Below are 11,624 nucleotides of genomic sequence, written 5' to 3'. Positions count from 1 at the left end.
AGAGAGAGAGAGAGAGAGAGAGAGAGAGAGAGAGAGAGAGAGAGAGCCACACCTCCATCCTTGCTCAGGCCCTGCTTGCTCTGGCCCACAGCTTGCTCCGCTCCATTCTCTCTGGATCATAGACTTTTTTTTAAAATTTGTTTCTTATTATGGATGGTTATGAGCCACCATGTGGTTGCTGGGATTTGAACTCAGGAACTCCAGAAGAGCAGTCTCTTATCTGCTGAGTCATTTAACCAGCCCCAGAAGACCTAGGTTTAAAATTAGTATTAAAAAGAATAACAAAATGAATTTGTTTGATAATTTTGGGATCCTTACTTTATGTATACATATGAAAATCATTACATTCAAGTAATTATCAATAGAAATCACTAAAATTAACACATGTTAGGTCACTTATTGGCTTTGGTTTTACAAAGCCAAGATATCAAGTTGAATGTTCAGAAAACTAATTTAATTACATATTTTCCTTTATAACTGAGAGTACTAACAGGCCAATTGAATTTTATGGGCAAAATAATTCAAAATTCTGTGTCTGTTTCCTTTTATTTACCAGAGCCAAAATATAGGATCCTGTAGAGGATGTGCAATATTGTATTGATTTTCTTTGGTGAGTAAAGTATTAAGATATTGGTAGAACAGTATCTGAATAAAGTGTGTTGATAAGAACAAATGTGCAACAAAATCCTGCATGTGTTAGGGTGATTTGCCCACCTAATCTCTATGACTGTCATGTGTTTGACTCTTGTCAGATATGACTTCTTAATATCCTCACTATACACTTAGAGATTCTTTTATTAAATTTATTTTATTAGATATTTTCTTTATATACATTTCAAATGCTATCCCGAAAGTTTCCTATACCCTCCCTCCACCCTTATCCCCTACCCACCCACTCCTGCTTCTTGGCCCTGGCATTCCCCTGTACTGGGGCATATAAAGTTTGTAATACCAAGGGGCCTCTCTTCCCAGTGATGGCCAACTAGGCCATCTTCTGATAAATATGCAGCTAGAGATATGAGCTCTGGGGGTACTAGTTAGTTCATATTGTTGTTCCACTTATAGGGTTGCAGACCCCTTCAGCTCCTTGGATGTTTTCTCTAGCTTCTCCATTGGGGGCCCTGTGTTCCATCTTATAGCTGACTGTGAGCATCCACTTCTGTATTTGCTGGGCACTGGCATAGCCTCATACGAGACAGCTATAACAGGGTCCCTTCAGCAAAATCTTTCTGACATATGCAATAGTGTCTGGGTTTGGTGGCTGATTATGGGATGGATCCCTGGGTGGGGTAGTTTCTGGATAGACCATCCTTTCGTCTTAACTCCAAACTTTGCCTCTGTAACTCCTTTCATGGGTATTTTGTTCCCTGTTCTAAGGAGGAATGAAGTATCCACCCATTGGTCTGCCCTTTTCTTGTTTTTCTTGTGTTTATAATAGCCAGAAGCTGGAAAGAACCCAGATGTCCCTCAACAGAAGAATGGATACACATATGTTCCTGGTTGTTCAATTGTTTTATGGTATTTTGTGATTTTAATTGAAAATATGAATCATAATCTAATCATAATATTATATGCAAAATATATTTCTCATATGTCAATTTCAAATATTATCTTGATTATTCAATTTGTATCTAGTATCCAATTGTGGACTCTGGTAAGAATATGCCAGGAGAAATTAAATACAAATTTTAGACACATAATAACACTGAGAACTTTCTGCCTATTTCCATTCCTCCTAGTTTAAAGATTAGAATTTGCTAATATCTTCTAACAGTTATTGCTTCCGCTCATTTTTATATTGAAAATAGACTTTCTTATCAATATCTACTGATCCTTCTTTTCTCTACCCTAACTTCTTTAAGACCCTTTTCACCTTTCTACTTACCCAATTCCCTACCATTTTCTCTCTCTCATTTTTAAAGATTCTAAAAATTAATGAAATAAGAAAATAATATTATAAAACCAAAACAAAATAGGACAAAGCAAATAAGCAAAGAGATAAAAAGAGTCAAAGAAAAGTCACAAGAAACTCATACAGACACTGATACACACACAGGTACACAGATGGACACCACACACACACACACACACATACACACACAAACACACACACACACTCTACACACACACACTACACACACACACACACACACACACACACACACACACACATACATACAGCTACCTACACATATTTGTATACAGAAATCCTATAAATAGAAAACCTTCAAAAATACTCTCTGTTCATTTGTGTTGGACATAACCTGCTGGGAAAGGGTCCTAACTTAATTGTGGTTTGTATACTAATGAAACTCCATTGAAGAAAACTAATTTTTTCCTTTTTGAGTCATTACCTACTAGAGATAAGTCTGGGTAAAGGTAATTTGCCTATAGTCCAGTAAAAAGCCTCTTTTTCTGTCCTTATGCAAGAAACTGCCTTTAAGTCCAGTAGTCAATAAAAATATAAGCATATAGTAGAAACACAAGTGCTAATAATACTAAGATCCTGAAGATTGCAAGAAGAAGAAGAAAAGATTATGGGTAGATAGTGTCATTATAATACATAATATGAATGTATATAATTATAAAATTAAGTAAAATGTAAAAAATATTCTTACAAGGAATAATTGACAATCCTATTAATATATACCACAAATATTTATATACAACATACTTCTTTAATAAATAGTCTTTTGGTAGTGTTTCAGAAAATGATGTATATTTCCTTATAGATTAACTGGTATATTATTTCTGACAAAAGTTGTTTGTCCCAATTCTACACAGAAAAAATGTATTCCATGCAATATAAAATAGTGTACTATTTTTCAAACTAATAATATGAGAACATACTAACAAATAAAAAAATTCTCATAAAAATGTAATTTCTGATGCACATATTGCATGTGGCTTGAGTCCTAGAACCCTGTCTAAGGGCAACAAAGGAATGAAGAAAAGACAGACATACATATGCATACAGAAAAGCTAGGGCCAGGTGGGATGTATGCTCTGATGAAGCTGAACTTACTACCACCACCAAAACTTGAAACTTAGAGAGTTTGTTATATACAGTGCAAGGTAGAGTGGTCTTAGCTAATCTCCGTAGGAGGTCTCTGTAGATGAGCAGTCTTAAGCTGTAAAAATCAGGGAGATTAACACTGTAGTTCCTAGATTTTGTATACACTGATAAACACGTGTACTTGGAAAGAGCATGTTTTTGCCTTTCTGAACTTGTATGAGAAGGCTTTACCAAGGTCCCATTGATAGAATACTTTAGAGTCCTCTTTATGGTGGTACCTATGTCAAAAATATACATTCTTTCAAAATTTCACTAACTCAGGGCTTGATTTGCTCTCTATAGACATAGATGTAAGAAAGTTTAAAAAAATGTATAGAACTGTGTCTTGGTATTTAACGTGGGAGGTGGGATTTCAAATCCCAGGAGACTAAAACTTCATCTCATAGGTTCAGGATATCACAGGAAAACTTCAAATTTCAGATGCAGTGAGGGAGGACTTTATGTTTCATTCAACGACGGTGATAAACTGAGCACTTGAGAAGCAGAGACAACATCCTCCACCCTCACTGTCAGAGCTGCCCTCCTATTTCCCTCAGATGTTCAAGGAACGGACTGAAACAGGCAGAGAATCTTTGTCAGTACTGACTGGAAAGGATGGATATCCTCAGATTTTTCAAAGAAGTGACTCTTGGTAAGGTATAGCAAGCATATTATACATTTTTAGAAATGATTTTTAATTTGTGATATAGTGATTTAATAGTTAGGTATTGGGGGCAGTAAGCTGTGCTTAATACAGTCAGGGTCTATTTGCTTCATAACTGCTTGTTTTAGAGGAAACAACATTTAATTGCATTTTGATTGTTAGATTGAAAGCTTTGAGCATGTGTGATGAATGTGTTTCACAAGGGTGTGAAAAACTGAAGTTCTTCCACTGCCTTACAGATGTGCTGATAGTAAATCCAAAGTGTCTCCTACCACAAATACCCCAACATGGTCCAGGAAATGTCACAAAGTAAAGTCTTCTGTTAAACCATTTCCACTTAATTTCTCATAAGCATGAGGCTTAACCTTAGAACTGATCAGGAAATCTAAACAGCTAAAGTTCTGAACTGCTTCAGTGCTGGTAGATGTGATTTCATCTTGCTCTTAAAACAAAATGCATCACCAAGACATCAAAGAGGAGCTTCAGAAATTCATTAGGACAAATATGGAAAGAAACAACAAATTACTTAGGAACTAGTAAGAGAGTAAAGTTTATACATTTTGGGAAATTAAAGAGCAACATTGAGTAGAAACCAAAAGAATTGTGAAGAGAATGTGAAGAGAGCAGATTTCCTAGGGTAATAGAAAGAAACTTGCTTAGACACAAACATACAATACAAGAACACACATACAAGAACTGTGTCATTTACTGAAAGATAACATTCTCAGATAAGAATTGAAATGTGTTCACAGAGGTAAAGATATGGGACAATTTGAATAGTATTCCATCATTCATAATAACAGTATTTGGTTGGCATACATTTTAAACCAATATTTTATAATGATAATCATTCTATTCATCCCTCTGATGATTTTATATGAAAAATACACTACATAGATAGCAAAGATATTCTACTATATTGGGTAAGTTGGATTTATAACTTTGAATGGAAAGGAAACAGTACATGACATGAATGGTAGAATCAGGGGGTTGTACTCCCCTTGGTCACTGCTCAGGAAATGGCTTGGTGGCCACACTTCTGCAGTGAAGGACCTCTGAGCCAGATCAGAAATAGATGAGAAACCTGAAGTGCATGACTCTTAGAGGAAATAAAATAATAAAGTATATCAGAACTATGGAGAAAACAAATTGGTTTCTACATGACAATGTGAATTTTATATCAAAGAGTATTGTAGTGGGAAAGTATGAATCTGTAGTCATTCATGGAAAGGTTACTATAAAATGGCCTGTTATGTTAGCTCATTTGGTCCACTTTTGGTTAATCTTGTGAGTTATCTTCAAGCTTCAAATTGTAGTTTACTTTTGTGGGTGTAATCTTAGTGTTCAATTTTAAGTATTTTGATTAAAATATTTACTACAAATAAAAGCTACCAATTTATGTTACCTTAGATATATCTTATAGAATATATTTAATGCATTTATAAGTGAACATTTCATCTTCAGTTTACTTTTCCTCTTAAACTTTTAAAATATGTTTTCTTTACTGTCATATAATTAGTTTTAGTTATACAGCCATGTGATAGTAATTTGTAAGAGTCTTATTTGCATATCTTAATTCTTATGAATGCTTGGCTTCTTTTATTTTTCAGTAATTTAGAATCCATATTAGATTCTATTGTAAAATTTTCTCATCTAATTTTTAGAATTCAATTTTGGGTATAGAGGCCTGGTTCAAAATGAAAACATGCTTATGGGGTCTGCAATTATTGTAATATGTGTTCTAAATGTCTACATGAATGAAGTGGTGTCACAGTAATTGAATACATTTTAAGATGTGATTATAAGAAGACTTTTTATTTTGATGGATTAATATTCCACCACACTTTAGATATGCAGGCACTGATTAAAATAATGCTGACATAAACAGGCACATGTTCCTTTTGATAAAATATGCTTACAAATATTTTTGATTGGTCTGTATGAGGCAGCAGGGGCTTGTAATCTTAGTACTTAAAGGTGAACCATAATGATCAGTAGTTCAGTGTCATCAAAAGCTACATGATGGATTAGTTTCCAGATTGTGCTACATCTGACTTTGTCAATTTTTCTAAAATATAGAACTCTCATGTGTAATTCTTTGCCCAAACTCTTTGAGGTGTCATAGCAGATTCAATTGCACACGACTATTACATGCCAAATTGTTGAATACCTACTTTAAAGTATTTTTTTGCTCATTTTTAGACAATTTCACACATGAATACAATTTGTGGTAATCATATTTACTTCTCTTAGAAGCACCTACAGAGAAAGTAGATATTTAAAAACTTCTTTTTAACAGTTTTATGTAGTCTAATTTTGAATAGCACAGACAAAAATGTATAGATGGCTCTAGAATATTACTCCCTCAGTTTCATTAGGTATGAGTATAATGTTTTGCCATGAATGTGTTTAACAATATAGGTATACAACTACCTCAACTACACAGGAAGTTTTACTTATGTTTAGACTGAATTTCAATTATTATCCCTTTATAAGTTGTGTAACTCAATTCAGACTACTTATTTTTAAGCCAATTAACTTCTAAATGATAATATCATACACTTTGTGATCATAAATCTGATTACACTGTACTTTCCATTCTGGATGCCAGGATAGCTGATATTTAATATAGTTCTAAATAACTTATATTTTAGAAACACTTTAATACAGAAATGATAATTAGTTAAGAACTACTGAGCATATTGAATAGAACACAAAAGTTAATTTTTTCATAGACATAATTTATAGTAGTCATATTTGCTTCTCTTCATACATTAGAAGCAACCACTAAAAAATAGGTATTTACAAACCTCTTTGTAACAGAAATGCCTTTGAGTGGATATGGGGGCAAACACAATGCAATATGGATTAAGAAAGTTAGAATCTATTATGCATTGAAGTTGTCTTATCCTACTGCAATCAATGAAATAAGAGTTTACTTCGTGAATAAAAATGAAGAAAATCACTCATGAGATTTTGCTATACAAGTGCAAGACTTAACACTATAATTACCTTCTAAGCCCTGTGTCATTTTGTGAGGAATCTTCTTTTTAATATGTAATTTCTCTTCATGCACTTCTTATTTCATCATTTAGGGGAAATGGATTGAGACATGATTTCACTATGTACCATTGGCTGTCCTAGAATTTGCTCTGTAAAACAGGCTGCTCTCAAACTCACATGTTCCTCTGCCTTCTAAGTGCTTGGATTAAAGGCATGCTCCACCATCATGAAGCGTCATCATTATTTTTTACATGATTTTCACAAAAGAGCTTCCCATTAAATCAACATTTTTATTAGTTATTTTGTCGATTTACATTTCAAATGTTGTCCCTCTTCCAAGTTTCCCCTCTGCAAACCTCCTATCCCCTCCCCTTTTCCCTTTGCCTTGCTCCTCTACCCTACCCCCATTCCTGCCTCTCCACTGTAGCTTCCCCTGACGTTGGAGTATTATACCTCCACAGGACCAAGGGCCTCCTCTCCCATTGAGGCCAGATAAGACAATCTTCTGCTACATATGTAGCTGGAGCCATGGGCCCCTCCATGTGTATTCTTTGGTTGGTGGTTTAGTTCCTGGGAGTTCTGGCTGTTCAGGTTAGTTGATATTGTTGTTCTTCCTATGGGGTTGCAATCCCCTTCAGCTCCTTCAGTTCTTCCCCTAACTCTTTCATTATGGTCCCTGGGCTCAGTCCGATAGTTGGCTGTGAGTATCTGCATCTGCACTGGTCGAGGGCTGGCAGAACCTCTCAGGAAACAGCTATACTAGGCTCCTGTCTGCAAGTTCTTCTTGGATGGAGCAGAGACTGAAGGACCCACCATCCAGAAACCACTCCACCTAGGTATTCATCCCGCCTGCAGACACCAAACCCAACATTATTACTGAAATCAACTTTTATAACTGAATCCTAAAGCTTATACATTTTTAGGGCCATAACATAACCTGATCTATGCTACAGAAAATAGCAAAGATGTGTATCTGAATATAAATCTCAGGAGTCTAGAGCAGTTTCCTTTTCTATTTCCAAGTATCATCATTTTAAGAAATGTCATGTTTCTTTATGATGTTTTCAAGCATGTGTAACATGCCCTGTCTTTGTCTTATTCATTGCAAGTCTGCTTTTTCTGCTTTGTCACTGAATGATAACATGTAAATTAACCTCCTTGTAAATTATTTTTGAACACTGTCTGATCTAATAACTCAGAATAGTTTTATACAGCTCTTTCCTTGGCTTTAGCTTGCAGATGGATATAGATTTCATATTACAGATGATAGTGAGCTATACTACTTTTGTAGTGTTTATGGAACTGCTGTCTACAGGTAAGGTAGCTGAGTTTTCAAATGAGTACACTGTCCTTATTATAGTAAGTAAATGTTACAATGAATGACATTTTAACATTTTTCATTTGCCCCTCCACATAACACTTAGAGATGAGCATGTATGCTATTTATGAATATGCTTTATGGTAATTTAATATAAAATTAAATCATGCCCTGTATTATGCCTTATAGAATAATATTTTCTTAAACAAGTTAACTTTGTATAAGTAAATGCCAATTAATTGAATCTGAAGGGTCTAAATTATAATCAACAAGATATTTCTCTTCAGCTATGTGTTTCAACAATTTCCATATGTGACTAGTCTATCATCTTCGGAATAAGCATTTACTCTTTTTATGTTATGAGTATACTTCATTCAAACACAGAAAGCATAAAAAGATTCTTTAATGTTTATAGAGGGGAGACTATATAGAACAACAGTGACATAAAATCCTCACTAGGAAAGAAAAAAAAACCCTTCATATTTTCTGATTCTATGAAGACCTGTTAGTATGGAGGCCTCTGTCTCTTATATTCCTGAATTAATAAGATTTTTCTGTGCCTTAAATTTTATTGTAACTTGTACAGAAATAAATAGCAACTACCCTTCTTCTTACACTGCCTATGAGGTTGAGTCTTGAGCAGAAGTCATTTATTTTTTCAACAATCTCACTGTGATTCCATGACAGCAGCATAAGTTTTACCAACTTTTGATCATGTTTTTAAATGATGAATTAAGAGGGGCATTTTACCTCATTTAACATATGTTCATTTGATTTGTAATGCTGACCCACAGCACTGCTAATTCATTATTACAAAGAATTAATTAATTTATCTGAAGTTACAATCTATTTTGTACTTTTAAAGAGATTTAAAATATAAAAATAATGTTAGGAGCACCTTATATTAGTTTGCCTTTTATTTTCTATTGGCTAATTAGGCAATGCTTCAATCAGTCATTGCAGTCTCCACACAACTGCATCATCTGATTTGAATGTCTGATACAATTAATGTTATAGTATTTTGTTCATATGTACAATGTAGTTTCAAGTTATCTTCTGATGTTTCACATCAATAAAAAATTATAAAAATGGGCACTTCACGAGTAAACTATCTCTGTCCTCTAACCCGAGTTAGAGGAGATACTTTTAGATTTTTTAATCCTTAAAATAAAAGTGTAATTGATTTTAAGTAATTAATAATTTTATGTCTCAATTTTATATCAAAGAAATATACTCTTTAATTTTTAAAATTTTGTTTAAAATTATAACAAAATCAATCAATTCATATGAATGTCATTTTGATTATTGACATAATAAAGTTATATGATATTTTTATCATTATTACAGATTTTTACATGAACATATTTTGCTTCCACCTTATTTTTGAAAATCATGGGAAACCAGAGCATTGTCAATGAGTTCATACTCTTGGGGCTTTCTCAGAATCCCAAAATTGAGAAGATACTGTTTGTGGTATTTCTGTTGGTATACCTAGCAACAATTGGAGGCAACATGATGATTATAGCAACCATCATCTACAGCCCTGCATTGCTGGGTTCTCCCATGTACTTCTTCTTGATATTCCTGTCCTTACTAGATACTTGCACTTCTACTGTTGTCACACCCAAGCTTATTTTAGATTTCTTCTATGAGAGGAAGACCATCTCCTTTGAAGGCTGCATGACACAACTGTTTGCTTTTCACTTCTTCACTGGTGCAGAGGTCATTGTCCTGGCAGCCATGGCCTATGACCGCTATGTGGCCATTTGCAAACCCCTTCATTACTCCTCCATCATGACCTGGAGACTCTGTGGTGTTTTGGTGGGGGTAGCCTGGACAGGGGGATTCTTACATTCTATTATACAAATTATCTTTACTTTGCAGTTACCGTTCTGTGGACCCAATGTTATTGATAATTATATCTGTGACTTATTCCCATTACTCAAGCTTGCTTGCACTGATACACACATTTTTGTCTTTTTGGTCTTTGCAAATAGTGGCTCTATCTGCATCATTATTTTCTCCTTACTGCTTGTCTCCTATTGTGTCATCTTGTTCTCTCTGAGAGGCCATAGTACTGAAGGACGACTTAAAGCTCTTTCTACCTGTGGATCCCATATTACAGTTGTTGTTTTGTTCTTTGTTCCATGCATATTAATATATGCACGAACTACATCACCATTCCCATATGAGAAGTATGTGGTCATATTTGTCAATGTCGTAACACCACTGCTCAATCCTATGGTTTACACTTTCAGGAATAAGGAAATGAAGAATGCCATCAAGAAAATGTGCAGAAGATCTAAAGTGGTTTCTGATAACTATTAAAATATTATACTTATAGTGCCGAGGAGATTGGTCAATGGGTCAGAGCAGTTGCTAATTATGATATGAGTTGGGATTCTCAGAACCCTTGTAAGAAGCAAGCCATAACATTCCATGTTTAACCCAATTATGAAATTAAGACTAATGAATTCAACGGGCTCACTAGACTGCTAGTCAACAACAGTGAGTTCAAGGATTAGTGGAGACTTTGGCACAAAGGAATGGCATTTGGTGTCATAGATAGTCATAATAAGTACCTTCTTTTGGCTCTAAGTTCATGTGTATCGGAAGAAGTACTGTCTATCCCTCATATATATAGATATTTATGTCTCATACCACATAATAGATAGGCATACATACATTGACATGCATAAAAAACTTACACTCAGAAAACTAAAAGCAAAGCATAAAAGCATCAATACTGATTTGTGCGGGTATGGCATTTATTAACTCATTATGAAGACATCATTTTCTATGGTGGACAATAATTTTGAGATGAGAAAACTGTTTTTCTCTGTTAAAGCTTTTATTCTGACTTTGCTATTCAATATTGTTATGTGATAATTAAAGCCAGCTCATCTTAAAAATCCCTGAATTAAAGAGACTCTTCCTTTTAAAACTAGTAGAATTTTTGACATTCTGATTCTTCCTTTTGGAACTAGGAAAATTCTACACATTCTCAGTATTTTCATTTAAAAAGTTGACTTACAAAATAAAGTACATTTGTAATTATGAGAAGAAAAAGAGAAATATTTCTAAGAGATAAATGGTTTGTCAGATCTTAGAACCTTAATATGCAGAAAGAGGAGCAAAAACAGAACTTCACCTCTTGGTGTTCTTGAATCATCTAATTTAATGTCCTGTGTTACCCATAGCAGCTCCTGCTCAAAAACAAAGAGGAATTTGGGTATTATTTTTCATCAATACCATGCATGAGAAAGTGACATCTCCAGCATATGTCTCCTACCATTTCAGAGGGAAAATAATACAGAGGCAACATATTTTAACCTATGGTAAAAACAAGTGCCACTGTTTTCAATAAATAAATATAAAAACAGGAATAAAATCACTCTTAATGATATTATGCTCAACTAATAGGTCAGTGGTCTTATTCAGTCATCATCTGAGAAGCTTCCTTCTGTAGCAGATGGGAGCAAATGTAGAGAGCCACAGGTAGATGAGAGAGAGAGAGAGAGAGAGAGAGAGAGAGAGAGAGAGAGAGAGAGAGAGTCAGAGAGACAGAGAGAGACAGAGAGAGA

The 11,624-nt window shown here is 34.4% G+C and overlaps 1 protein-coding gene across 1 annotated transcript; it reads left to right on the top strand.

Annotated features, from left to right (window-relative positions):
* Positions 1–9,400: 9,400 nt before the first annotated feature.
* Positions 9,401–10,414, top strand: LOC110289569 (olfactory receptor 4C15-like). Its single transcript, XM_021155843.1, has one exon. It carries the CDS (start codon positions 9,433–9,435, stop codon positions 10,366–10,368), a length of 936 nt encoding a protein of 311 aa, XP_021011502.1. The 5' UTR covers positions 9,401–9,432; the 3' UTR covers positions 10,369–10,414.
* Positions 10,415–11,624: the final 1,210 nt, after the last annotated feature.

This window comes from Mus caroli, chromosome 2 (assembly GCF_900094665.2).
Source record: "Mus caroli chromosome 2, CAROLI_EIJ_v1.1, whole genome shotgun sequence".
In the NCBI taxonomy this organism is placed as follows: domain Eukaryota; kingdom Metazoa; phylum Chordata; class Mammalia; order Rodentia; family Muridae; genus Mus; species Mus caroli.
This window is presented reverse-complemented; position numbering and strand designations above follow the sequence as displayed.

Excerpts from the sequence above, each read along its gene's own strand:
- LOC110289569 (XM_021155843.1), top strand. The coding sequence starts at position 9,433 with ATGGGAAACCAGAGCATTGTCAATGAGTTCATACTCTTGGGGCTTTCT.